The 26,767-nt window shown below is 44.7% G+C and overlaps 2 protein-coding genes across 2 annotated transcripts in view; one reads left to right on the forward strand and one right to left on the reverse strand.

Annotated features, from left to right (window-relative positions):
• Window positions 1-5,067, reverse strand: part of FMO5 (flavin containing dimethylaniline monoxygenase 5) — a 73,928-nt gene extending 68,861 nt beyond the window's left edge. Inside the window, exon 1 of the mRNA XM_043962570.1 lies at window positions 5,048-5,067. The gene's annotated coding sequence lies outside the window, so the exon portion shown is untranslated. The remainder of the gene's footprint in view (window positions 1-5,047) is intronic.
• A 224-nt stretch (window positions 5,068-5,291) lies between these two features.
• The window catches only part of CHD1L (chromodomain helicase DNA binding protein 1 like), a 52,546-nt gene continuing 31,070 nt past the window's right edge, over window positions 5,292-26,767 (forward strand). The window contains exons 1-9 of the mRNA XM_043999305.1: window positions 5,292-5,463; window positions 9,383-9,495; window positions 11,498-11,604; window positions 12,444-12,558; window positions 15,079-15,110; window positions 17,578-17,659; window positions 20,854-21,016; window positions 25,270-25,425; window positions 26,651-26,743. Of these exons, the coding sequence (XP_043855240.1) occupies window positions 5,364-5,463; window positions 9,383-9,495; window positions 11,498-11,604; window positions 12,444-12,558; window positions 15,079-15,110; window positions 17,578-17,659; window positions 20,854-21,016; window positions 25,270-25,425; window positions 26,651-26,743 (961 nt within the window). The 5' untranslated portion in view covers window positions 5,292-5,363. The remainder of the gene's footprint in view (window positions 5,464-9,382; window positions 9,496-11,497; window positions 11,605-12,443; window positions 12,559-15,078; window positions 15,111-17,577; window positions 17,660-20,853; window positions 21,017-25,269; window positions 25,426-26,650; window positions 26,744-26,767) is intronic.

A 26,767-nucleotide genomic window follows, 5' to 3' on the forward strand; every position in this document is an offset into this window, starting at 1 on the left:
CATGACAGTGTCACCCAGCACGCTGGGGAGATTCCCTCTGGGGTCCTTCTGAGATGGTAGGAACAAGAGTCACACAGAGGGAGGGGGCATGGGTTGGTTGCTATCTGCATCAGTGGAGTGAGCACATCTACATCACTGAAGTCAAAGGTCCATCTACATGTCAAACCTATAAGCATTTGTTGTCATTAAAATTACATACTGCAGTACTCTATGAGAAGACACAAATGAAAGTCCCATCGGATGGACAGTTATGGATGGGTTAGAGTTGACATGGTGGGAAGTAGTACCCACAATTGATGAGATCACAGATTTAGGAAAGGGACAAAATAATTTATAGATAATCTTGCATAACCAATACCTAGGATTTTAGGAAAACAAATCCACCAGTGGTCTTCAGTCCTGTCAAGTCTCCCTAGAAATCTGCATCTGCAGGGAACAATCTACTGCTTGGGCCTAGGAATGAATGAATCAAGCATTTATTAAGCACTTATTGTGTACAAAGCACAATATCCTGGGGATACAAATAGAAAAAGGAAGACAGTCCTTGCTCTCAAACATCTCATCTTCTAATGGGGGAGATAAGAAATGGAAGGATTCCACTGCAAGTCAAATGGAAAAGTCCCATGGTCCTCAGAGTGTGATGTCAAAGCTGATGGGGACGCTGTTTCTTCATGTCATTTCCACTGATGAAACTACATCAGCTTCTGATGTCAAAGAGTTTGACGGGACTTTGGCGGCAAGAATTTCTTCCACTGAGCTGTGGCAATGACACCCAAGAGCAGTTGCCAGGCTACATCTCCCCAGGAGTTGCCTCCCAGCAGGATGTCTGAGGGCACTGGCCTGGAAATGTTCCCAAGGCTCTTGGGCTGTGCCCTTCAGGGTCTGAGGGGAGATGGCCGTCAAAGTGGTGGAAGTGGTTTGACTTGCCTGGCACATGCTACCTCCTGTGTCTCCCTTAGGGGTATGTGTGTGTGTGTGTGTGTGTGTATGTATGTGCTCCCACTTCAGCTAAGCTGGCTTTCCAGTCCTCTGGGTGTAGTAGCTGATTAGCTCCTTCTTTACCTGGACTGCTTTGCTGGGTGACGACCACAAGGGCTGGCCTGCAAGTAGAAATGGGGGATGAGAGATGCTGACACACCACTCCCCCTTCCCTGGCATACCCTCACCTCTATCTTATCTCATTTCTTTCCTTCCAGGATAAACAGACCAGTTTCCTCATCTGTAAAACAAACTGGAGAAGGACATGGCAAACCACTCCAGTATATCAGCCAAGAAAAGTGGGGTGACCCCAAATGGGGTCACTCAGAGTCAGACAAAACTGAAACAAACAACAAAGTACAACCTGTTCTGAGGGGAGTCTGCTGAATGGGGAAGTGATCTGCCCCACAGGGATTAGATATTCTGGAGAGGGGATAGCAGGTAATTGTTTTTTTCCCCCCAATGGAGCCAAATGGTCATTGCCATTGATTCCTGTTAGCATTTGATTTATCACTACCAGGATGCTGAGCCAAATGGCAGCCTGCTTAGTCGGGGCTGGGCAAATAAGATAGGAAAGAAGTGTTCAGGCCTAAGGGCAGAGGTGACTGTTGTAGATAAACCTCATAATCTACTACTGTGGGAAGGGCCACTTTCCAGCCTTCTCATTGGTTCATCACACACTCCTTGGGGTCAGGGTATTGCCCTCACTTTGAAGATTACTAGCCTAAATCCAAAGGACCTATGATGAAAAATGCTATCTACTTCCAGAAAGAGAACTGATGAACTCTGAGTACAGATTGAAGCAGACTTTTTTCACTTTCTTTATGCTTCTTGCATTTTGTGGGGTTTTTTAAACAACACGGCTAATATATTTTGCATGATGCCACATGTATAACTGATATATTGCTTGTCTTCTCAATGGGGAGGGGAAGGGGAGGAGGGAAGAGGAGAATTTGGAATTAAAATTTTTTAAAAAGAATGTTAAAATATTTTTTAAAAAGATCACTTGTCTAGATCATGAAACATGCCTTTGTAGTAAAAATAATCTCAGCTGAACACACTATGGAACAACAAAAATGGATGTGACCTGAATATGAAATATCACATCATAAAAACTTAGAAGAGAACAAGATCAGGCACCTTTCACAGCTATGACTAGGGAGTGGGTTCTTAACCAAAGAAGAGCTAGAGGCAATTACAAGAAACAAAACTGATGATTTTGATGAAAGAAATTTAAAAGCTTTGTATGGACAAAATCAGTACAATTGGGATAAGAAGGAAAGTCATCAGTTGGGAAACTATGTATCAAATGTTTCTCTAAGGTTCTGCTCTCTGAAATACACACTAAGTAACGAAAAGCCATTCCCTAATTCTTGTTCTTGAAGAGGACCATGCATGACTTGCACTGAATTGGATTTAAGTGAGGGAGGGTTGTGCAAGGTCACCAACCTCTCTCCTCCAGAGCTATCTGGGTCCAGTGGCAAGATATACATCAGGATGACTGGAGTTGGCTCTGGGTGTTTAAGGCAATTGGGGTCAAGTGACTCACCCAGGGCCACACAGCTAGTAGGTGTCTGAGATAAGATTTAAACTCAGGTCCTTATAACTTCAGGGCCAGTGCTCTATCCACTGCACCACCTAGCTGCCCCATTCCTCAACTGATAAGTGGTCAAAGGATATGAATTGCTAATCAATCATATGAGGGGCAGCTAGGTGGCGCAGTAGATAAAGCGCCAGCCCTGGATTCAGGAGGGCCTCCTGAAAATCCAGCCTCAAACACTTAACACTTACTAGCTGTGTTACTGTGGCTAAATCACTTAACCCTCATTGTCCTGCTCCCCCAAACAAATCATAACAAAGAATTTTAAGAGAAATGCAAATCAAAACAACTCTGAGGTTTCACATTGAATCCAACCAATAGACAAAGATGTCAAAAGATGGGAGTAGCCAATGCTGGAAGGGTTGTCTAAAGACACATACACTGATGCATTGTTAGTGGATCGATGAATTAGTACAGCCATTCTGGAAAACAATGTGAAATTAGGCAAAGAAAGTGTCTAAAATGCCCATATCTTTGAGCTAGAGATTCCATTAGGCTTCTACTCTACGGAGGTCAATGCTGAATGGGGAAGTGATCTGCCCCACAGGGATTTTTTTTTTAAAAGCCTGATGTATACCAAAACATTTAAAAGCAGCACTTTTTGTAGCAAGAAACTGGAAACAAAGTAGTTGTCCTTTGATTAGGAATGGCTAAAGTTGTGCTATATGAATATAGTGGAATATTTGTTGTAAGAAACAATGAAGATTATGAATGCAGAGAAGCATGAAATTACTTATATGAACTGACACCAAGTGAAGTGGGCTGAATCAGTAAAATAATATACATGACTACAATAATGCAATTGGGGAGGGCAACAATGACCAAACAATTGAAACCCTGTACTGATAGTTTCAAGGACCGGCTCTACTTTGCAGAGGTGGGGGTGAAACACTGCATATAATGTCAGACTTTTTTCAATATGTCATTTGGGGGGCGGGGCAATGACAGTTAAGTGAGGTCACACAGCTAGTAAGTGTTAAGTGTCTGACATCGGATTTGAACTCAGGTCCTCCTGAATCCAGGGCTGGTGCTTTATCCACTGCACCACCTAGCTGCCCCAAACTGATGAGTTTTTTTCTCTATTCTCTCTCTCTCTCTCTCTCTCTCTCTCTCTCTCTCTCTCTCTCTCTCTCTCTCTCTCTCTCTCTCTCTCTCTCTCTCTCTCTCTCTCTCTCTCTCTCTCTCTCTCTCTCGGCTAAGTGACTTGCCCAGGGTCACACAACTAGTAAGTGTCAAGTGTTTAAGGCCAGATTTCAACTCAAGCCCTCCTGAATCCAAGACTGGTGCTTTATCCATAGCTGCCCTCCAATATGTTGGTTTTTGATGAACTGTTTATTTTCCCATTTAAAAAAAATCTTTGTTGTAAGGGATGGTTCTTGGAAGAGAGGGATACTGGGAAATGTTGATGATGTTAAAAATAAGATATCAATATAAATTTATTTAAAAAAATTATTAGGGGGGAAAACATCATAGAGTTGTAAGACTAACAAAGCTCTTCACATAAATTATCAGTCCATTTGACCTCTGGGCCCTTTTTACCTTGTTTTGAGATCTAGAATCTTCTGTCCATAGAACAAAAACCAAACACATGAAAATAAATTACTCTTGTTTTTTAAAAAAGACCTATGGTGTTTTTTGTTCTATGTTGGCTCAAACTCCGTCCTCTGGTGGTGGTGGTGGGGGGGGGTTCCTCCTCCTTTTACACACACACACACACACACACACACACACACACACACACACACACACACACACACACAAACTAAGTTGCAGAGGGTAAAATGATTCACCCAAAGTTAACACACTGGTGGGGCCAAAACTAGAATTCACTCACCTGTCCTATTTCCAATTCTTTTTCTAGTACACCAGTAGTTCTCAAGCCTTTTGGTCTCAGGACTCCAATACACCCTTAAAATAGAGAACTTCCTCCCCCTCCTTCGAACTTTTGTTTATAGGGGTTACATGTGTCTATATAGAGTCTCATGATGGCAACAATCTCTCTAGCCTAACTGACCGACTCATTGCAAGGATTTCATCAACCAGAATGTCCCAAGACTTTTTTTTTAAGGTGCTTTCCGGGAGGCTGGGTGGAGGGGAGAAAGGCGTCACAAAATGGAATAATGCCTATTTTGCCCGAAAGCTCTCTACAAGAAATCTTTCTTCGATGCCACCTCGGTTTTATTTCTCCCAAAGCTCCTGAGCCACAGCGACGGAACTCTCCTGCTTCAGGTGATGCACTAAACTTAGTTCAGATCTGTTTCAGTAAAGATTGAAGTGGGTAACTTTGATGCTAAACACAGAGCAGGTTCGCAAACCGCAGCTACCTATGTAGCAATCAGCAGGCCCTATTAGCACGCGCTAAAAGCAAAGACCATCCAGAAGCCTCCGCAGCAAGCGAGACACAGCCCCCAGCGCACGGCAGCGTCAGCTGCTCGTCTCGGAACGCTTAAAGCATCCCCCACCGTGTACCTGTTTTAAGATTCGCTCAGGATTCGTATTCCTTCCTGAAGCTGAACAGGCACCAATCAGCTGCTGCTAGCTACCAGCCAATCAGAAGCCGCAGTAACTTCTCCTGTTGGGAGGGGAACTTAAGTCAGCAGAGAGGCGGGGCCAGGGCAGGGCAGAGGGAGGGAAAACTCGTTAGAAACAACCAATGGAGAGCCGCATCACGGCCCAGGCAGCCAATGACCGCGCGTTCTCCGAAAGCCTCCAACTAGGGGCCTCGCTTTGGCACTCTCGCCACTTCTTCTTGGTTGGAAAGTTTCCAGGGAAGCCCGAGGACGAAATGTCTACGTTCTTACAAGCCCTGCAGAATGTGCCCCGACCCAAGGCAGCAGCGGGGACCCGAGTTGAGGAGGAGGATTTGAGGAAATGGGGTTTGACAGGTCAGTGGGGCCCGGGCTCACGTGGCTCCTGTAAGCCGCCAACTTGTAGTCAGTTTTCCTTCCGCATGGAAGTCTCGCGTTATCTGTAACTGATCAATGTCCCTCCTGCCTTCCCGGGCTCAGCATCCGAGTGCTCTTCTTGAAATTGGCAAGCACCGTGCAGTTGTATCAGAGAGAGACCCCGACCTTTTGGAGTGTGCACGTAGCGATTTTGGGGGGAAGGAAATAAACCCAGTGTTGGAGCTGAATGTCCATTCTAAGCCTGCTGGACGTCAGCCCTCATGGCCTGGGAAGTTTGAAGGAGGGAGATTAGGGAATTAAAGGGAAATGTCTACCCCACGTCCCCCAAACCCGGGAAAGGCTTGTGGTGAGAAGGAGACTTTGAAGTAGAATTACGAAAAGTCATCTTAAGAATGAGCCCTTCCTTGAGTAGGTGGAAAAGTACCCTCCTCTCCTAGGCTTGTTCAATGACTCAAGTTCTCTTTAAGTAGGATTTTCGTTTCTTCTCTTGAATGAAAACGGGGCAGAGTTAATGCACAGTGCGTGTTACATTTGGGGTGCAAACACAGTTCTTAACTATTCTTAGGAGTTTTCCACAAATGTTTATTCTTTTTGTCACATGTCGTCATTACTGTGTAACTCCGGTCCTTACTCGCAAGAGTCCAAAGCATTAGCCAGAGACAAAACCGGCAGTCCTTGCCACATACCAGGGAGGAATACAGGTGGGCTGAAGGGTGAGCTCTGCTGTTGCTTTAGCCAAGTGAGAAGCTCGTGGACGGATACCTAAAGTCATTCCTTCCTCACTATTTTATGTTAAACTACTTGGTATTTATCTTATATATACTTATACAGGGTAGGCCAAAAGTCACGAATATTTTATTTTTATTTTTTGTTTTAAATTTACAATACCATAGCATTATATGTAGTATATTTACGAAATGAATTACATTACGTGTGAAAAATTAAATCTCATAAATGGTGAAAAAGAAAAAAAATAATTTTCACAAAGTTATTAAAACATCAGACCCCTTTGTGACTTTCGGCTCACCCTGTGTATATCCCTGTTGACTTGATCAAATAGAACATAAACTTTTTGAGAGCAGAGACTTTGTATCCCCAGGATTAGCATAATGCCTGGGACCTAAAGGTCTTTAAATAAAGACTTGATCCATCAATTTTTCAAAACGAAGATAAGATCTCATCTACCTCACAAGAGTTAGATGATTTTTTCTTTATCAGTGCATCTTATTGTAATAGACTTTTGTTGACATCTTTTGTTTTTACATCGCCTAGATTCCCCCTGTATCCCACTTTCCCCTCCAACTTGACCTTTCCTAGGGAGCCATTCTTTCTTTTCTTTCCTTTTCTTTTGGTGAGGCAATTGGGGTTAAGTGACTTGCCCAGGGTCACACAGCTAGTAAGTGTCAAGTGTCTGAGGTCACATTTGAACTCACAGCTGGAGGAGCTGTGAATTAGCACAACCATTCTGGAAAGAATTTTCCAATTATAAAAATGAAATGGTTAAAATGTCCATATACTTTGACCTGGAGAGTTTTAGATGCTAGGTACCTATCCCAAGGAGGTCACTAACAAAAAGAAAGGCCCCATACACTCAAAATTATTTTTAGCCGCACTCTTTAGTGGTAGTAAAGAAATGGAAACCAAAGAGATTCCCATCCTGAGAATGGCTAAATAAATCATGGTACATGAATGTAATGAAATATTACCATGTGAGAAACAGTGAATGCAATCCAGAAGCATGAATAAAGCAAAGTGAAGGGGGCAGCTAGGTGGCGCAGTGGATAGAGCCCCGAACCTGAATTCAGAAGGACCTGAGTTCAAATCCAGCCTCAGACACTTACTAGCTGTGTGACCCTGGGCAAGTCACTTAACTCCCACTGCCCCGACCAAAAAAAAAAGGCAAAGTGAAGTAAGCAGAATAAGGAAAACAAGATACACAATAACAGTACATGAAAAACACAAAATAGGAAATTAATATGGCAGTTACAAAGAATTAAGCTTCCACCAAAGAGGAGTTACAAGAAAGTAACCCCCACCTCCACCCCCTATACTCTGTGCATAGATAGACAAAGAGAAGGGTGGGCTGTTTTGCTGAATTTTCTTTTTTTAAAAAAAAATTCTCTTATAAGAATGGCTCTCTAGGGACAGCTAGGTGGTGCAGTGGATAGAGCACCAGCCCTGGAGTCAGGAGGACCTGAGTTCAAATTTGACCATAGACACTTGACACTAGCTGTGTGACTCTGGGCAAGTCACTTAACCCCAATTGCTTCACCAAAAAACAAACAAACAAACAAACAAAAAACCCCCAACAAGAACAGTTCTCATTTTCTTCTAAAAGTAAATACACCTTAAAAGGGGATGAATAGAGGAAATTCAAGTTTAAATCTATAGGCATCTACTTGTGTGTATATGTATCTATAGCTGTTTCATTGTTTTTGCTATATGAGTATATGCTGTTGACTCATCTATTTGTGCCTATATCTAAGTATGTGTGGCAAGGTGTGTAATCTATAGCCTAGCACGGTGTCTTGAATAGGGTAGGCACTTCTTGAATATACCCCTGTTTCCTCCTATTATGCCCTGTTACATAGCTCCCTAGCATATATTCCAGTTAGGGGGTTGGGAGGGAAATAAAAGAAGAAATTTCAAACCAGTGAGTTGGGGTTTTTTTGCAGGTTGTGTCAATAAAGCTATTTTTGATTTTTTTTTTTAATCAAAAGGATATTGATTTTAAGAACTGCTTCAAATTAGGTTTGGCGAGTGGTGGTAGTGCTGGGGATTTGTGGTTCGCTTATTTATATTTTCTTTCCCATTACCACAGAGAATTGAGTACAGCCTATACCGTAATTTCTATCTCATTAAAAACAAACTTTCTGGGAAGATTTTTCTTCAAGATCTGGCATAATTTTTTTTTTTTCAGGTCAGTGGGTCCAGATCTCATTTAGATGGCTGCTTTTAAGCAAGAAGGCTGCCATGGCCATTGTGTTTATAAAAAATCTTCCCTCCTACAAGATTTTAGGAAGGCAGGAACTGTATCTTTTCCTCCCTTTTAAAAATCTTATTTTTAAATATCTTCTGTTTTTATATTACTTCATTTTTGAATGTATCCCTTCCCCATCTCCCACCCAGGGAATCAACCCTTATAACAAAGATTTTTTAAAAGAAAGAGTAAAAAAAGCCACTCAAAACCCCCCAACATTTTAGTCCTATCTGATAGTGTATGCAACATTATACTTTAATAGTTCCCTACTTTTGCCGAGACGGGGCAGCTGTATTTCCTTGGATCCTCTTTGGAAGAAAGTTTGGTCATTATGTACATAGTATTCAGGTGTTTTTTTTTCCCCCTTTCTTTTCTTTCTTTCTTTCTTTTTTTTTTTTTTTTTGCTGAGCAATGAGAGTTAAGTGACTTGCCCAGGGTCACACAGCTAGTAACCCTTTTTTTTTTCCAATTTTTCTTTGAATATTGCTTCAGAGGCTGTTTTATTATCTTTCTAGCTCTGCGCTTTGTACACAGCTGATGTTTAATTAGTGGAAGAATGAATCCACATTAGCTTGAGAGACAGCCTGGCTTCCCCCGTGTAAATGAATGTGGTGATATTGACGTGCTGTTGGCTGAAAAGATGAATAAAATCCTCTTTCGATGGCCTAGGATTTAGGGCAGGATGGGACTTGGGAGGTCGAGTGGTCTAACCTCTTAATTTTATAGATGAGAAAAACTGAGGTTTTGGCACTTTGACAATGAAAAGCTTAAACAGTAAGCGTTTCCCAACACATGGCAGGACTGCTTGTCCGGTGAATTGGGAAGCTGGGGTTTGGGACTTGGTTCTGAAGTTCTCTGCTGTCCTGGCTCAGGAAGATTCAATAAAGGTAGTTGTTCATCTTGGACCTCTATTTCTAGGGATCCATTTGCGCTCCTATCAGCTGGCCGGAGTCAACTGGCTGGTTCAGCGCTTTCAACTTCAGCATGGCTGCATTCTTGGCGATGAGATGGGCCTGGGGAAGACGTGCCAGGTAAGCACCTGTGCCCAACCCATGAGATGCCTCTGTTTTTAGAGCTTGAGAATCCACACTTACAAAGGAACAAGAGACTCGGTGGGGTCTGTACTAGCATAGCTAATCCCATACCAGAGGAATGATGGTGGAAGCCTAGAGTTTTAGAGCTATAAGGAACCTTTTGGAGTGGGAGGACTGGAGGCAGATGGGTACCTCAGTGCATAAAGCACTGGGCCTGCAGTCAGGAGGACCTAAGTTTAAATCTGTCCTCAGACATTTACTAGCTGCGTGACTCTGGACAAGTCTTTTAATCTCTGCTGTAATCTACAGGAGAAGGAAATGGCAAAACCTCTCCAGTATCCTTGCCAAGAAAACCCTATGGACGTTATTGGCATTCGACTGAATGAACAAGAGCTACTTTCTCTGTTACTTAGTGACCTTGGGCAAGTTATTTAATCTCATTAGCCTCATTCCATCATCCATATATTGAGGGAGTTGGAATTGATGCGTCTAAGGCCCCTTCTATTTTGATACACTGTGATTCTATATACAGAGATTTATGTGGTTCTATATACAGAGGCCAAGGTGAGATTTGGGTTGTTCGCCTGGTCAAGGAGATGATTTTCTACTGTCTTATGACCAGTGGCTCATTGTGAGATCCTGATGCAGACTTAGGGTTTTAGCCTATGGTACAGGACAGGGTTTTTTCTTTCCCCAGTCCTCTGCCTGATTATAAATCCTGATCATCGAGCTTCCTTAAGCACTGCGGTCTGACCAGCCAAGACTGAGTGAAAGCCAATTAAAAACAAATAGAATTAAATGAGATCTTTTCCTGGGGATTTCCTGCTAATTTCAGAGCCCATCTCTGCCTCAGCTTCAGAACCTTCTTTCCTTATTTCCAAAGGCTCAGCTCCTTCTGTTCTCCTAACTTCTCTTAGGATCTAACAGTCGGTCCCTGTTGACCTCTCCCTGGTATTGGATGCTGTGTTATCCTTCCTTCCCTGTATCTCAGTGCTTCTTAATCTGGGGTCTGTGATGTTGCTTTTTAAATTAATTGGATGGACTTGTTTCAACAGAATGAGTTTCCTTGGCAATCTTAGGTATTTTAAGCAGTTAATAACATTATTCTGAGATGGGGTCCACAGGCTTCACTAGACTGTGTTAAAGGGGTCCATGGCAGAGAAAGAAAAAAGTGAGAGAATCTCTAGTCTACACTGTTATTTCACTGGGGGCAGAATGAACTGAACTTTTATAGCTCAGTAGTGTCTTCTCTAAATCATTTTCTATTTTCCCCACATTATTTTTATGATTATTAATCATTCCCTGAAAAAATGTCTTTACCCAAAAAAGTTATTGGGGGGGGGGAGAGGAGAGAATCTATATTCCCAAATATGCCCCTTGTAAGCTCTTGTGTTGGTAGCTCTTCCCGAAATACAGGATGTCCCAAAAATCTTAGTGCAGCTTGCAATGAGAATACTGCAGAATCCTGGTTTAGTGACCTAAGACTTTGTGGACACCCTGTGTCTTTTTTTTCCACTGGCTTTCCTTTCTCTTGGTCTTCAAATCAGTATCAGCAGTGCTTTCACATTATCCTAGGAAGGGACAGGGAAAATGGGTGATACTGTGCATTTCCCACAATGTCCCTGCCATCTGAATAGAGGTGGAGGCAGCTACAACAGAGCCTAAAAAATTGGAGCAAGTTGAGCCCGTCACTCTGGAGTGCCAGAGATTGCTCTGTTGCTAGGAGATGGCAGCCTGGGCAGGATCACTTGGCCAATGGCATGCATCCCGTGGTTGCCACTCTGATTCTAAAAGCCCCCTGGTCTCATCAGGCTGGGAGAGTCCACGTGTCCTCTGACTGTGCCCAGTGTGCTTGCTCAGGAAGCCTGGAGTGTGGCCCAGCGCAGCTCTTCCATGAGAGAACACAACTGGGTCTTGGTCCTGGGAGCATGGTGGTGGTTCTGCATGGATGGGGCGGGGGGAATCAAGCTGTATCCTCTTTTTGTTTTTCCTCTCTCAGACTATCGCTCTTCTCATTTACTTCACTGGAAGTTTGAAGAAGAAAGGACCGTTTCTGATTCTTTGTCCCTTGTCTGTTCTGAGCAATTGGAAGGAAGAGATGAAGAGGTGCGTGCTGTCGAAATCCCATTTTGCTTTGACTCTATTGCAGAAGTGACAGTGACCTTTTGATGTTTTAAAATGTCTTACCTTTGGGGGCAGCTGGGTGGCGCAGTGGAAAAAACACTGGCCCTAGATTCAGGAGGACCTGAGTTCAAATGTGGCCTCAGACACTTGACACTTACTAACTGTGTGACTCTGGGCAAGTCACTTAACCCTCATTGCCCCATAAAATAAAACAAAAAAACCCCCAAACAAAATGTCTTACGTTGAGGCTTTTTCCTGGGTGATAGGCAGGTATTAAAATTCTGCAGAAGGCAAAAATTATGGATTAAAATGATTTTATCATAGTGTACTAATGCCTAGGAAGACAGTGTGGGGAGAGAGGAGAAAGGTGGAGTGTGGGGCACATTGTTGGGGGTTAAGAAATGGCCATTACTTTTAGCACTTGGCCGTTTTGCTGAAACCAGAGACTGGTGGGTCTTGTGGTGGGACCACGGGGAAGCCAGCAAAGGGAGGTGGCTGTCAGTGTCTGGGGCTGACCCATGGCCCTCCTGGATATGCAGGTCGGCCTCTGAGCCATTCATAGGCTTGCCCTGAATCTCAAGTCCTTTCCTTTAAGAAGGCAGCAACCCTCATACCTGTGAAGGATGTTAGAAGGTTTCACAGGTGTTCTGGTTGAGAAGCATCAGCGGGTGCATCTGTATTGTCATAAAAGAGCAGAGCAGCCTGAAGGGTTTTCGCATCTTTGGGTTTGGACCCCAAGAGGTACAACTGAGCACAGCCCACCCTTGGCGCCTAAATCCTGATCTTTCTCTTTCCTTGTTGGGTCCCTTTCTTGGATTTAGATTTGCTCCTGGCCTTTCCTGCAAAGTATATGCAGGTGACAAGGAGGAGAGAGCTTACCTGCAGCAGGATCTAAAAGAGGACTTGTCTTTTCACGTGCTCCTGAGCACCTATGAGGTATTCATCTGTTCTCCACCCTCAGCTGGTGTTTTTTTCTGCCGGGTGGCTGGAAGGGCCCAGGGAGGCGAGGAAGAGGGGCTCAGGGAGGAGGGGGAGAGGGGCTTAGGGAGGAGGGGGAGTAGGGTCCAGGGAGGAGGGGAAGAGGGGAAGAGGGGCTTAGGGAGGAGGGCTGGAGGGGCTCAGGAAGGAGGGATCCAGGGAGGAGGGGGAGAGGGGCTCAGGGAGGAGGGATGGGTTCTTAAGCTAGGTAGTCTAGTGTCCTGGATTGGTTCTCAGTTAACTAGCAGAAAACCTGTACAGCAGTCCTCCAGAAGCCCGCCCAGCTCAGCCTGCTGAGATGTGTGGGGTCCCTGAGGTGCATAAGCTGGGAGGATGCCCTATGGGCCCCCTCTGGCCCTCTCTTTTCACTGTGTTCCTCTCTCTCCTGTTTAATTGTATGAGCCCAGACTCCATCTAATCACTGTGGCCCAGGCATTGCTGGGGAGGGATGGCTTCCCCTGCCCCTTGCATAGAATTTTCTGTCTGACCAATCCTGGATTGTGCCTGTGTTGACTTTTCCCCCATACGCAGAGGAGGGATGGGTGTGCTTTAGGCACCAGTATTGCTTAGTTCCTATTGACCGCTCAAGTGAGCCATTTTTATGGCTGAAGGAAGGAGAAGGGAACAAGCATTGATGAAGTGCCTGTTACACGCCAGGCACTAAGTGCTTTGCAAATCTTATCTCCTTCGATCCTCACAAAAGCCCTGTGAGCTAAGTGCTGTTATTCTCCCCGGTTTATGCTTGAAGAAACTGAGGCAGACAGGTTAAGTGACTTGCCTAGGGTCACCCATCTTGTAAGTGTCTGAGGCTAGATCTGAATTCAGGCCTTCCTGCCTCCAGGCCCGGTGCTCTCTCCGTCGTGCCCTCTGTTTCTACATATTTATGCATCTATTTCTGCCCTTCTCTGATTTGCCCTTGGGATGTCCTTCCATGTTTATAAATCTGGGATCATAAATTTGGGTTTTTACGTACTGCTGGGCCAATGTGCTTCCGATACCTTGAGAACATACTTCTGAAGACATTGGGGGTTCTGGCTGAAGTGAGAAGCATCTTCCATGAAAGGAATGACCAGCGAAGGCAGGTTAGGCGAGAGAACCCATCCCCTTGCTGTTAAAGCTTAGAAAATAAGCTTCCCCCCTGGTGTATTTCACTATGGTAATACTTTCCCTTTCTACACCCTGGGTAGCTGTTAGATGATCTCAGTAGGTACAGGACACCTCGGGCCACTCCTGGACACTGAGTTACTGATGGGCTGCTGTTTATGCAGCACTGCATCAGAGAGGTGGAGAGTGCGAGGTGCAGCTGGAAGATGAGACCTCTGGGGATGGACCCTCCTAGCACATCTCTCCTCTTCAGACATAGCACCCCTTCCTGAAATTGGGGTGAAGGAGATCGTGTGGGAGAGTAGAAGAACTGGCTCTAGACTTGGCAGGCCTGGGTTCAGATCCTCTGACATTGGGCAAGTCATTAGATTGCCCTGGGCCTCAGTTTCCTCATTTGTGCAGTGAAGGGGTCAGGTTGGATGACCTCTGCGGACCCCTCCAGCTGTGTCCAAGGGAGCTCTATTTGTGTCGGGGAGCTTGCTTTGGAAAAACATGACTTGCATTTTCTACCAGTTACAGAGAAATATGACTGGTGTGGAAAAAGCAAAGGATCTGATTAACTTTTTGCCTAGAATTTGGGGAGGTTTCTTTCACATATGGGTAGAACTACATGGCTAGTGAGGTCCCTTCTGACCCTCAAATTCTGTGACTCCACTGTTCAGTAAATCTACTGCATAGGCAAGTTTTCTGTTGATCCAGTTTGTCATCTTGGCAGGTGGGTCCGTGGGATGCTGAAGATTAGATTGATCGATTAGTGGACGTGGCCATTGAATCCTTCCCTCATTTGCCAGGTTACTGTGGGCAAGCCTCTGACCTGATGTCTGCCTAGATTCTATTGCTTGTTTTTACAGCTGGCCTCGTTACAGCTCCCTGGCAGGAAGTCTTTATTACTGCCCTGGACAGAACTTGTCTATAATTGCTGAGTGAATTAACCAGTACATGACTCAGTGGTGTCAAACGCAAATGGAAACAGGCTACCTATCGACTTCAAAAACCACAAATTAACATTATTTGTGTTATATTGTATTTTTATTTTGTTAAATACTTTCCAGTTATATTTAATTATATACATATATTTTTTTTGGTGAGGCAATTGGGGTTAAGTGACTTGCCCAGGGTCACACAGCTAGTAAGTGTCAAGTGTCTGAGGCCGGATTTGAACTCAGGTACTCCTGAATCCAGGGCCGGTGCTCTATCTACTTCACCACCTAGCTGCCCCTTAATTATATTTTAATCTGATTATTCCTGGGGAGTTGTGCAGAGCAGGGCTCCAAGTTTGACACCTCTGCTGTATGTTATTAAGAAAGTTTCTTGAGAGTTTCCTGAGCTATTTCTGTACAGGCTTTGTGTAACATACATTGTTAAATTTTTCAGATTTGCCTGAAAGATGCAGCATTTCTAAAAACGTGAGTAATAGCAATGCCCCCAAAGTCCATGTTAAGTATTCTGTATATTCCTTGTGATTTTAGTTTGCATCTTTTCCCTGGATACAGGGCCTTGCCCACAAGTAACCCTTGGGATGGATACTTTTTCAGGTTGAGTGCTTGAGAAAGAGCAAAGAGAATCTGTCAGAAGGACAGAAGGATTCAGGAAGTGAACACTTTAAACCTATTCATGACTCATACCCCACTAGCAAGCCACTCTGTTCTGTTTTTGGAAGATAGGGATTAAATTAGAATGGTTTGCCTTCAGGCCCATCAGCCCCTAAGAATGCAGTGATCAGAGCTCTTGAGAGGCAATGGTGGCTCCGTGGGTAGAACACTAGAAATCATTTAACCCCCTCTGAGCCTCAGTTTCCTGATCTGTAAAGTGGGATAATAGCATTATCTATTTCTTAGGGTTGTTGCAATTGCAAACCTTAAAGTGCTGTATAAATGTGAGTTGCCAAAGCTTAGTCCTGGATTAACCACCACCACCACCTGCTTCCATTGGTCTTATTGACCTTCTGCTGAATAGAGCTGGAGAAAATCAGGAAATCACGCTGATTGGGTACGCTACAGATTTATGCTACATCATATCAACTGGGCCCTCACTGGGCAAGGCAAGCCTTTTATACTTCAATCATTTTGTCCCCCCCCCCCCACCAAGGCAGCTTTTCCAACCCTTTGCATTCCTCTTCATGCCTCCCCTGAGCCTTTTGGCCAAGGACCCTGCTTCCTTCTTCCTTGAAAAAATTGAGGCCAGGTGATGAGTGTGCTCACTTCTCCCTCGCTTCATGTTACTCAAGCAGCTTCCTCCACTAGATTCTCATTTACATCTTTATCCAATAAAGAACAGGCCCTTCTCTTTACCCAAACCCCTTGACACACTCTGGATCCCCTCCCCTCCCATCTTCAGCAGATTGCCACTCCTGTGGTCCCCAGGCTTTCTACTCTTCCTTTCTACTGGTCCCTTTTCTGATGTCTATAAGCATGTCCATGTCTTCCCCATCTTCAAAATAACCCCTTACTTGAGTCTGTCATCCCTGTTCACTATCATCTAATCTCTCATCCCCTTGGCGAAACTCCTTGAGAAAGCCACGTCAGCATTGTTCTTATCATCATGGTCATCACTCCTTGAGAAAGCCGTATTGTCATCATCCTAATTTCTTTGAGAAAACAAGATAATAACAATAAAAGCAATGATAATAATAATTAGCATTTGAAAAGTGCCTTAAAGACTCACAAAATTCTTTACAAATATATCATTTTATCCTTACAACAAAGTAAGTCCTGTTATTATCCCCTCTTTACAGATGAGAAAACTGAGGCTGACAGGGTGAGTTGCTCAGTCATATAACTAATAATTATCTGAAGCTGGTTTTGAACTCAGGACTTACTGACTCTAGACCCAGCCCTTTACCCACTACATTACCCAGCTGCCTCCACTTCCTCACCTCTCACATACTTTTAAACCCTCTGCAGTCTGGCTTCTGTGTCCACATTACTGTTCGCCAGATCTCATGGCCTTTTCTTAATCCTTCTCTGTCATCCTTCATGTGGCTTCATTAGTCTCCTTCAAGCAGTGGGGACTCCTTAGTTTTTTCTCTTTCTTCCCTCTCACTCAACTTTCCTCCTCAGCTAGTGACTTCAACTTCCACTTTATTGAGAACTTTTATTTTCCTATTTATTATGAACTACCTTTTACCTTCATCTTTTTTTGTTCCCAGACCCATCTTACTTTTAGTCTTTTTTTTTTTTTTGTAGTGAGGCAATTGGGGTTAAGTGACTTGCCCAGGGTCACACAGCTAGTACGTGTTAAGTGTCTGAGGCTGGATTTGAACTCAGGTCCTCCTGACTCCAGGGCTGGTGCTCTATCCACTGTGCCACCTAGCTGCCCCAATAAGGGTTTTTTTGTTTTGTTTTTGTTTTGTTTTGGGGTTTTGGGACCTTTAGTCTTAAAGGAAGAGGCTTCACATGGCACTGTTTTTTTGATAAACAGATTGTTGAGTTGACGCATAAAATCCGAGTCATTGTGGCAGCTCCTATGCCTGTTTCCCTAAAATGTTGTTTAAATCACTTGTTTTAGGCCTAAACACAGAGTGCTCTGCATTGTTACTTAACCAGTTTATGTGTATGTCTTATTTCCCCTACAAGGATTTAAGTCTTTTTTGTATCCCTCAGGGCCTCCCACTTTACAACAAACAGAGGTATCAAGGAGTGCTTGTTGAATAAAGGAATGAATGAATGAATGAATGAATGAATGAATGAATGAATATGAATGAATGAATGAAGTAATCAACCTGTATTTGGTCCATTTCTGTTAGAAGTGGCCCACTGTTAGTCTTTCAGCTGCGTTTATGTGGCTGGGAAATCAGTTAATTAGCAAAAACACACCAGATGGTGATGTGTATTTGGATTAAACAGAGATGTAACATTAATTTTCCTCTCACAGTTTCTCTTGGAGTGTTCTGGTTGTGGATGAAGCCCACAGATTGAAAAACCAGAGCTCGCTGCTGCACAGAACGCTTTCAGAGGTAAACACAGGATGGTCTTTCTTAGTCCTTCCATTTTAGCTGATTTCCACATGGGTCGTGTCGGAAAAAGGACCAGATCATTTGTTTTGTCTGATTTCTGCAGGACCAGGTCAGCAGTCACCAAGGGGCAGGAGGGTTATCTGGGTATGACATGGCTTGTCTTGACTCCTTAGTAGAGGAAACAGTTCAGTAAATGCCCGGGTGCTCAGTCTTTCAGGTGACTGAGCACGTCAAGCCTGCCCCCTACCATAACCCTCAGAGAAAATGGGCTGTACTCCCAATTGGAAATAAGGAGGATCAGATTATCAGGGAAGGCTCCAAAGGCACAGATTTATGTAACAGAATCAGAGTTGGGTGCCAGGCGCTGGTACTTCTGGGGACTTTACCCAAAGCTTTCTCCCAAGAGGAGTATATCTTGGCCCCCAGTTCAGAGGTCCTTTGGCCAGAAAGATTTCAGGGATGTGGGTTTTCTAGGAGGGAACTCATTTCTCCTGAATTTGGGGATCTCTCAAGGACCTGGGTCAGTTTTCAGAGTAGGATTCCATGATGGGGAGGGAGAGTCCCCTCTTCCCACGCTTTCCCCTTTGCTCCAGTGTCATAATGGCAATGATGTGATTGTCCTTCATCAAGCCTTTGCTGGTTGATAGTGAAAATTATCCCCAAATGGAGATGGCTTCCTTGGGTTCAGTGGAGAAGCTTATTCTCCTCACTGGAGAGCTTCAAGCAGAGACTGAATGACCACTCATCGGCTGTGTTGTAGAAGGGCTATTTGTTCAGACGTTGGTTTGATTGACTGGCCTCGGATGTACTTTTCAATTTTGAGCTTCTACGATTTGGTGGCACTTGAAATGATTTTTCTTTTTGCCGGGCAATGGGGGTTAAGTGACTTGCCCAGGGTCACACAGCTAGTAAGTCAAGTGTCTGAGGCTGGATTTGAACTCGGGTACTCCTGAATCCAGGGCCGGTGCTTTATCCACTGTGCCACCTAGCCACCCCCACTTGAAATGATTTTTAATTCTGCTGTATACCATATCGGCCACTTAACTCCTGCTCCCCAGATTTTCATTCTTGTTGTAAGTAGCCTGTAAATGACTTACATTACCCATATTCTGTGAAGGTGTAGTTCTCTCGGGTCTGGGGCAAGTGAAACATGCAGGGCCACAGTGTTCAAATTAGGCAGTGCTTTGATAAACAGATTGTTGAGTTGACTTTTATTGAGTTTTGACTCCCTGCAGGCCTTCCAGGGCCTACTTGGGACCCCACAGATAAAGTAGTTCACATAGTCTTCTGTTGGGCCTCAATTCTCCGCTCCAAGTGGCTGCCCAGGTGAGCTCCTGTGCCCATTTTTCTGTGCCAGTACCCAGCCTGCCACCTCACACCAGCTATGCCGTGTATTCTCGTGTCCTTATTCCGGCTTGCCCCTCCTTCCTTGTTTTTAATTTCTGTTTTCTGCCAATTTCACTATGCCTTGGGATGTTCCCCACACTTTCTGTTCTGTTTCTCATGTCTTATCCTGTTTCCATCCTTGGATATCCTCTAGCCACCTTGGACAGAGACAGCATCCTCTTGCCGCAGGCCCATTCTTATTGGTCCTGGACGAATCCTCACCTCCGAGGCCTTCTGTCGTGAGGCTGATTTGGGGGCACTGGCTTTGGTCCTCTAACCCATCACTGTTGGTACTAGACTGTCAGGGTACTTGCTGGCCACCTAATTAATGCAACGATAGCATCCGGTAATTTCTGACCTTTTCTATTTATGAGGAATACCTGGGGCACAGTCTGAGTCACCAAAAAGTCCGATTGACTGATGATAACCAAACAATTAAAGCCTGATCATTTGAATGGCTAACAGTGTTCTTAACGTGAGACCCTCCTGGGCTGACTTTAAGGGACAGATAAGACTTTATAATGAAGATCCTGCAGTTTCTTGCAAACAACTTAAATGCCAAAATCATTCAAGGCAATGTATTGTTTAGCAGGTTAAACATAGCCTCTGTAATTTTGTTTACTCGGTTGCAACATAGGATGACTAAATGACTTTTTGTTCAGCCTAACGTTATGGGCACCTCTGCTCCTGAATCTGGTCTTCAGCTTTGCGGTCTAAAAACTCAATGTGGTTACTTCACCCGGGGTGATGGATGGGGTTAGTAAATTGAGATGCACTAAGCAAACAAACAAGAAACCCATTTGTGAATTCTAGTGCCAATTTATTGATTTATATATTTGGGGACTGGCCATCTGCTCCATGGTCTTCCCAGAGCATAGATCCACGCAGGACACCAAATTATAGGACAGAAACTTCTTGTGTAAATGTCGAGTCAGTGAATGAGTTAGATGTCCTGGAAGGCTTTCTATTTTCTGGGTGATGTTAACCTGATTAATCCTCCTCCTTTACCCCAGGGAGGTTACTGTCCAAATAACTAGGACTGATTGTTGAGAAGTAGGATACGTTCTCTCCTCTACAGGACTACAGAGATGCTGCCAATTCTGCTTTCCAGCTCTATTCTGAGACTGTGGGATGATCACCTCATCCCTGACAGAGTGAGAAGACCTGAGTTTGAGTCCAGAATCCAGGAAAATCACCTGATTTTTGTGGGCTTTAGACCCTTAGGGATAGCAGGGGATGGACGATCAGTTGTGTATAAGTTACTCTTGTTTGGTTGTTTGCAGTTGTGTCCAACTCTTTGTGGCCCCTTTGGGAGTTTTCTTGGCAAAGATACTGGAGGGGTTCGCCTTACTTCTCCAGCTCATTTGACAGATGAGGAAACTGAGGCAAACAGGGTGAAGTGACTTGCCCAGGGTCACACCACTAGTACATATCCGAGGCCAGATTTGAAGTCTGGTCTTCCTTATGCCAGGTTTGCTGCTCTCTCCGCTATGCCATCCAATTTCGGATCGATGACTTTTGGGTTACAGCGGTGAAAACCCCTTAATCTCATCAGTCTCATTGCCAGATCATCCCGTCTACAGCAGGCTGGCTTGTTTCTGAGAGGGAGATTCCCACCGTCCATGGAGTGTGGCTTTTCGTGGGCATCAATCCCAAATGGTGCCACCCGTGTCACCACTTCTCCTAGCTCTTGCCTCAGTCTCCACTTATGTCCAGGGCTCTCCAGTGCATAAGGCCGGCTCATGGCATCCAGCCTGCTTATTGATTTCAAACTCTGCTGAGTCATTTTTTGGGTTCTTCTTGCTCAGATCCCTGTAGACTTCAGCCTTCTGTTGACTGGTACCCCTATTCAAAACAGCCTTCAGGAGCTCTACTCTCTCCTGTGTTTTGTGGAGCCTGGTCTCTTCCCAAAGGAGCAGCTGGAAGACTTTACTCAGCGCTACCAGGATGTTGAAAAAGAAGCTGATTTGGGTCAGTTATGCCCCTGTTCCCTCCAAAGCCACTTCCGTGAGGCATGAACATTGAATCCAGCAGTTGGCCTTAGTAATTTAGATGTTCCTCACTCCAAACCACTGCCTGGCCCTTGTTAGGGATTCTCATCCTGGGCTCTGTGAACTTGGGTGTGTGTGTGTGTGTGTGTGTGTGTGTGTGTGTGTGTTGTATTTTGATAGCTCTATTTCACTATAATTGGTTTCCTTTGTAATCCTACACCTTTTTAAAAATTTTCTGTGTATAAAAACAAAATTCTAAGAAGGGGCCCATAGGCTTCACCAGACTGCTAAAGGGGTCCACGACTCAAAAAAAGGGGCAAAGACTCCTCCTCCTTCCCCCAATCCCCCCACCCTGACTTGGAGAATCCAAAGCATTAGCTAGAAGCAAGCCAAGCTGTTCTTCCTACCTCCTGGGGGAGAATGCAGGTGGTGAGGCTGGGGAGCCCGCTGCTTATCAGCCACGTGACTTCACCTCCAAGAGTGCCACGTTTCCCCCTCACTAACCATCCTGCATTTATTCTGTGTTTACTTGCACATGTTCACACTGTCTTTCCTGGGAGGACTTCAGCTTCTTGGGGGCGGGGGCTGTTTCATTTGGGGCTTTGGGTCCTCAGCACCTTGCACAGAGCCTGGCACCTGGTAGGTGCTAAGTAATTGCTGATTGATTGATTGGAGGAGAAGAGAATTGTTAGCCAAGTGGAAACTTCTCCACTGAGAGTTGGAGAGCCCAAGTGTCATTGTAACACCTGCCTTCCCCATCACGATGCTGTTCTGGGGGCAAACTGAAGAAGTAATGTGTGCACACACAGGATTTGAAAAAGTCTAACGGGCCCTACAGAAAGAGGTGATGTTGTAGGGGACAGCCCATTAGGCAGCCAGGAGGAGTCCCGAGACTTAGTTGTGCTTGTAGATCATCTGGTGAGTCGGTTAAAGACCTCCTCATAATCTCTCAACTATTTTGTGATTTTTCAGAAGTGGCAAGTGGAGAGTAACAAGATGCTATCATGGGAAATACTTGTCCTCCCGCCACCTAAAGCTATTGAAGGTGCTGGGGGTGTTAGCCTAAGAAGAGAAGGCTTAGAGGGGGGTCCTTGATAGCTCTCTTCAGATGGCTGAGAGGTTGGAGCCGGGAAGCCCTGGCCTGGGTTTGAATCCTGCCTTAGACACTCAAAAACTAAGTGACTCTGGACAAGTCACTTAATCATCTCACTCTCCTCATGCAAAATGAGGAAAATAACCCCACCTGCTCACAGAACTCATAGAATCTTAGGCTTAAAGTTGGAAAATCACCTAAGAGATCATGTATTCTGACCCCCTCATCTTTCAGATGAGGGAACTGAGGCCCAGTGACTCCAGTGAAGTAATAGATGTAAAGTGCTTTGCCAGCCTTTAAGGAGTTTATTGTCACGAGCTATTATTATTATCATACTTGAAGCAAAGCTGCCTTGTAGAAGTGAAGCCGGTCCCGTTCCACTTGACCCTAGAGGGAAAAATTAAGATTCAGTTGGTAGGTGTTATCGGGGTACAGTTTTTAGTTCAATGTCAGGAAGAACTTCTTAATAATTCACAGAGTCTCACAGTTGGAAGGGACCTTCGGGGTCCCCACTTGAATGAGAATTGCTGCTTTGACAGATTGAACAAGTGCTTGCATAATAATTATGGACAGATAAAATGTCAGTCCAAGCTGAAATATACCTAGGGGTGGGGGGTGGGGTTGGGACTGAAACAGACCGAGGGTACCCATTCTGCTCTCAGAGGGCCTGCTTTTTATCTGGGTAGGGCCCCCAAATGCAGAGAACCTTACATCAGAGGTGTCAAAGACTCGGCCCATGGGCCACACACAGCCCAAAACACTCCCAAATGTGGCCTGAACTGGATTGAAACATAATGGGGAAATTATTTAACAGAATAACTAAAAATTCAATAAAACACAGATAATACATGGGGTTTTCAACATGCGGCCTGCAAGGATTCATCCTTACATATGGTTTAGTGGCCCATCTCTATGAGTTTGACATAGTACGGTCCAGAGCAGTGGTTAAAAGAGCTTACTTTCAATAGATCCCAGTCACGTTGGAAATGCCCACTCTTTAAAATCGGGTTGTCTAAATGAGTTGGCACCAGATCCCCCCAGAATCCCTGCTGTGGGCCTCAGTTTTGCAGGGGTCTACAAAACCCAAGTAGGTTTCCTTGAGAGGTTCTGAGTGCTGCAGGTATGCTCTGTGTTCCCTTTTTGTTAAAACCTGGGTAGGGTAGAATGCAGAGGGAGAAGAGGCATGCTTACCCCCTGTATTTGACTCGATTCAAGTGCTTATTAAGTAGTTGTGTGCCCTGCGTGATGCTGGAGATTAGACATACAATCACAACAGTCCCTGCTCTCAGTGAGCTTTCTTTTTACTGGGAAAAACACATATGCACCAATCAACTCATTCAAGATATGTACTGTGCGTGAAGTCACTGGTGCAGATGGGTCACCATGCCCCTCTCCCAAACAAAAGTCTGTATTACTCTGGTGTATCTACTGCAGTAGCCGTGCAGTGAATTTCCATGGCAACACTCCTCTGCCCACCCTGCCCACAGGTTCCCTCACATAATTGTCCCCTGGAGACTGCCCTGATATTAAATACCTGCCGTGTGCCAGGCTCTGGGCTGGGGTCTGTGGATCCAAAGACCAAAGGAAAGTAGGCCATGTCCTTAAGGAGGCTGGTTATTAGAAGAGACAAGCAGAGGGGCAGAGGGAGAGATGGGCAGGGGTGGGCAGAGGGAGATATGGGCGGAGGTGGGCAAGGGGACAGGGAGGTGGGCAGAGGTATAGAGAGCTGGGCAGAGAAATGGATGAAGATGGGCAGAGAGACAGATGTGATTGCTGAATACAAAGCAATAGAATTGCACTAGACCTTAATCTTGGTTCCCTGGACCCCTTGGCCAGGCTGGTGACACACACGGATCCCCTTCTTTGAATTTTTTTTAAATGCATAAAATACTTAGGATGAATACAGTTATATGGAAATGCATTATCAGGACATTATTTTTTAAGCTACAAGAAGAAGTTGTTCATGGAGCCCAGGCCAGGGACCCCTGCAAGAGGGCCCTTCCCCAGCTTATTCAGCTGAGACAGAACGTTTGCCTTTTATCATCTCTCTGCTTGTTCCCCCTTTACTGAGCACCAGAGGGCGTGCCTGGCATTACATACTCAGTCTGGCATGAGCTGGAGCTCTGTTGGGGCTGCTTCTGTCCTGGAACAGAGATGGGTTGATGGATCCGAGGCGCCACCACTCAGTGGTCTGGGGCTCAGGCCCACAGCTCTCGGGAGACCAACCTCCTCACCTTGATTCTGCTGTCGTTTCTCTTTGTGCCCTTGGACAAACGACTGCACGTCCCCGTTTGTCCACTCAGCATTCTGACAATTAGGTGGTCCCTCTGGGAAACCCTGGGACATCCTGGCTTAGCAGTTAGGGATGGATAAAATGTAAATCAAAGCTAAGATACCCTTTGGGGGGCAGGGGAAGATCGAGATCCAGGCCAACCTGGGGCATTTACACTGATCTCAGGGAGGCAACTTTTTATCTGGATTGGCCCCTAAAATTCAGAGAACCTGGAGAATAAACTGCTATACCCTACTGGGTGGTGGTTGTAATAAAGTCAGGTAATTGGTACGAAAGCATTTTTTAAGTACCAAATGCCATACAAATGTAAAAGGGTTTTGTTATTTCAGATAATAGGCTTATTTGTCAAGCCTACAAAGGTGCCTAGTGGTCAGCTAATCATTTTCCTCTAAAATATGGACTTGGTCTGAGGGTTTGTGTTGTTTTTTTATTGTTAAAGGAATTACTACTTCAGATTGTCAGTTATTCTTTAAGCATTAATCAGCCTTTAACAACGAATAAAAATGACTGGTTCAGGTAAAAGTTTTTCCGTGCCTGTTCTCTGCCAAGAAGAAGGGCTGGGAGAGGAAGGTCTGAAGTTGGGCAGCCTTTCTCGTTGTCTGGGACGAATTGCCAGGGCTGTGCTTAGAAAATAAGAGGGGGCCAATCCATCACAGTCATATGTGTGTGTGTGTGTGTGTGTGTGTGTGTGTGTGTGTGGGCATTTGGAAGGGGGCGGGCCGCAGAGACTGCGCTAACCCGGATGGTGGTTAGCAGACTCGGGGGCCCAGGGGAGCGGGCCCAGAGGTCACCGGGCAGATTGCCTTGAAATTCTCAGCTCAGTCCTGTTTGACCTTTCCTCACCCAGCGACTGAACTGCATCAGCTTCTGCAACCCTTTCTGCTGCGGCGAGTCAAGGCCGAAGTGGCTACAGAGCTCCCCAAGAAGACAGAAGTGGTACTCTACCACGGGATGTCGGCCCTGCAGAAGAAGTACTACAAGGCCATCTTGATGAAGGACCTAGGTAACCACAGACAGCTCTTGGCTTAGGAGCAAAGCTCGGATGTAGGTTTTTGGGGAGAAAATATGTTGATACTGTTGATCACCACCATCGTCATTTATATAATGATTTAAAGAGCCTTAACCCATATTTCATTTTATCCTGGCAACAGTATTAATGATCATAATCTATTCATATATTACATGTTAATTCTCTATATAATCATTAAATATAGTTATGAGATAGAATTAATAATAATGCTAGCTAACAGCAAGCATTTATATAGCACCTACTCTGTATGCCAGGTACATGTTTTTACATGTTTGTTAAGCACTTTAAAAATATCTTGGATCGGGGCAGCTAGGTGGTGCAGTGGATAGAGCACCGGCCCTGGATTCAGGAGGACCTGAGTTCAAATCTGGCCTCAGACACAACACTTACTAGCTGTGTGACCCTAGGCAGGTCACTTAACCCCAATTGCCTCACCGGAAAAAAAACAAAAAACAAACAAACAAAAAATCTTGGATCCCCATGACAACCCTGGGAGGTAAGTACTAGTATCATCCCCATTGTCCAAGGTCACACAGCCACTAAGTGACTGAGGTTGGATTTGAACTCAGGTCGTTCTGACTCCAGGCCCAGGGCGGTATCTACCATACCCCAGAGATGCCTCTATGAAGAATGGGCATGAAATGAAGTGCTTAGAGTTCTGATTGACTTTCAGGTAGTCCATTTGGCATAACTGAGGTTTTCTTCACTACCCTCATTGTCATTATCATTCTTCTTGGTGGATTTTTTCTTTCACTCATCTTTATTACCTTCTGGTCCCATGTTGGGAACACTAAGATGGAAGTCACGACTTTAAATGTTCCCTCTTGTAACTTCCCAACCCGTGGTAGCCTATCAGAAGTCTTATAGACTAGAAAAACCCTTATCTAATTGAGTTCACTGTTTAATTAACTGACTATGGTGGGGGCTCTTTTCCAGCATTCATCTAATTCATTCTTCCACCATTGCTTTGACAAGAGTTCATTCATTTTGATTGAATTTGAATGTTAGAAGAAGGCACCAACAGACACCTTAAGATCAATTGGAAGTTTCGTCTGCCATCTTGAAACTAAATGTTTGGCAACAAAACTTGCCAGTTGGACATTTTTTCCTGTAGTTCATTTAGCATAGAGATATTCAAATAGAAGTATAATGTGCTAATAAATGAGGGCTCCAATTCATTAGTGTCTTTATATTTCAGATGCGTTTGAAAACGAAATGGCCAAGAAGGTGAAGCTTCAGAATATCTTATCACAGCTCAGGAAGTGCGTGGGCCACCCTTACCTGTTTGATGGTAAGAGATATTTTCTGTTGGCCA

Source organism: Dromiciops gliroides, chromosome 4 (genome assembly GCF_019393635.1).
Source record: "Dromiciops gliroides isolate mDroGli1 chromosome 4, mDroGli1.pri, whole genome shotgun sequence".
Taxonomy (NCBI): Eukaryota; Metazoa; Chordata; class Mammalia; order Microbiotheria; family Microbiotheriidae; genus Dromiciops; species Dromiciops gliroides.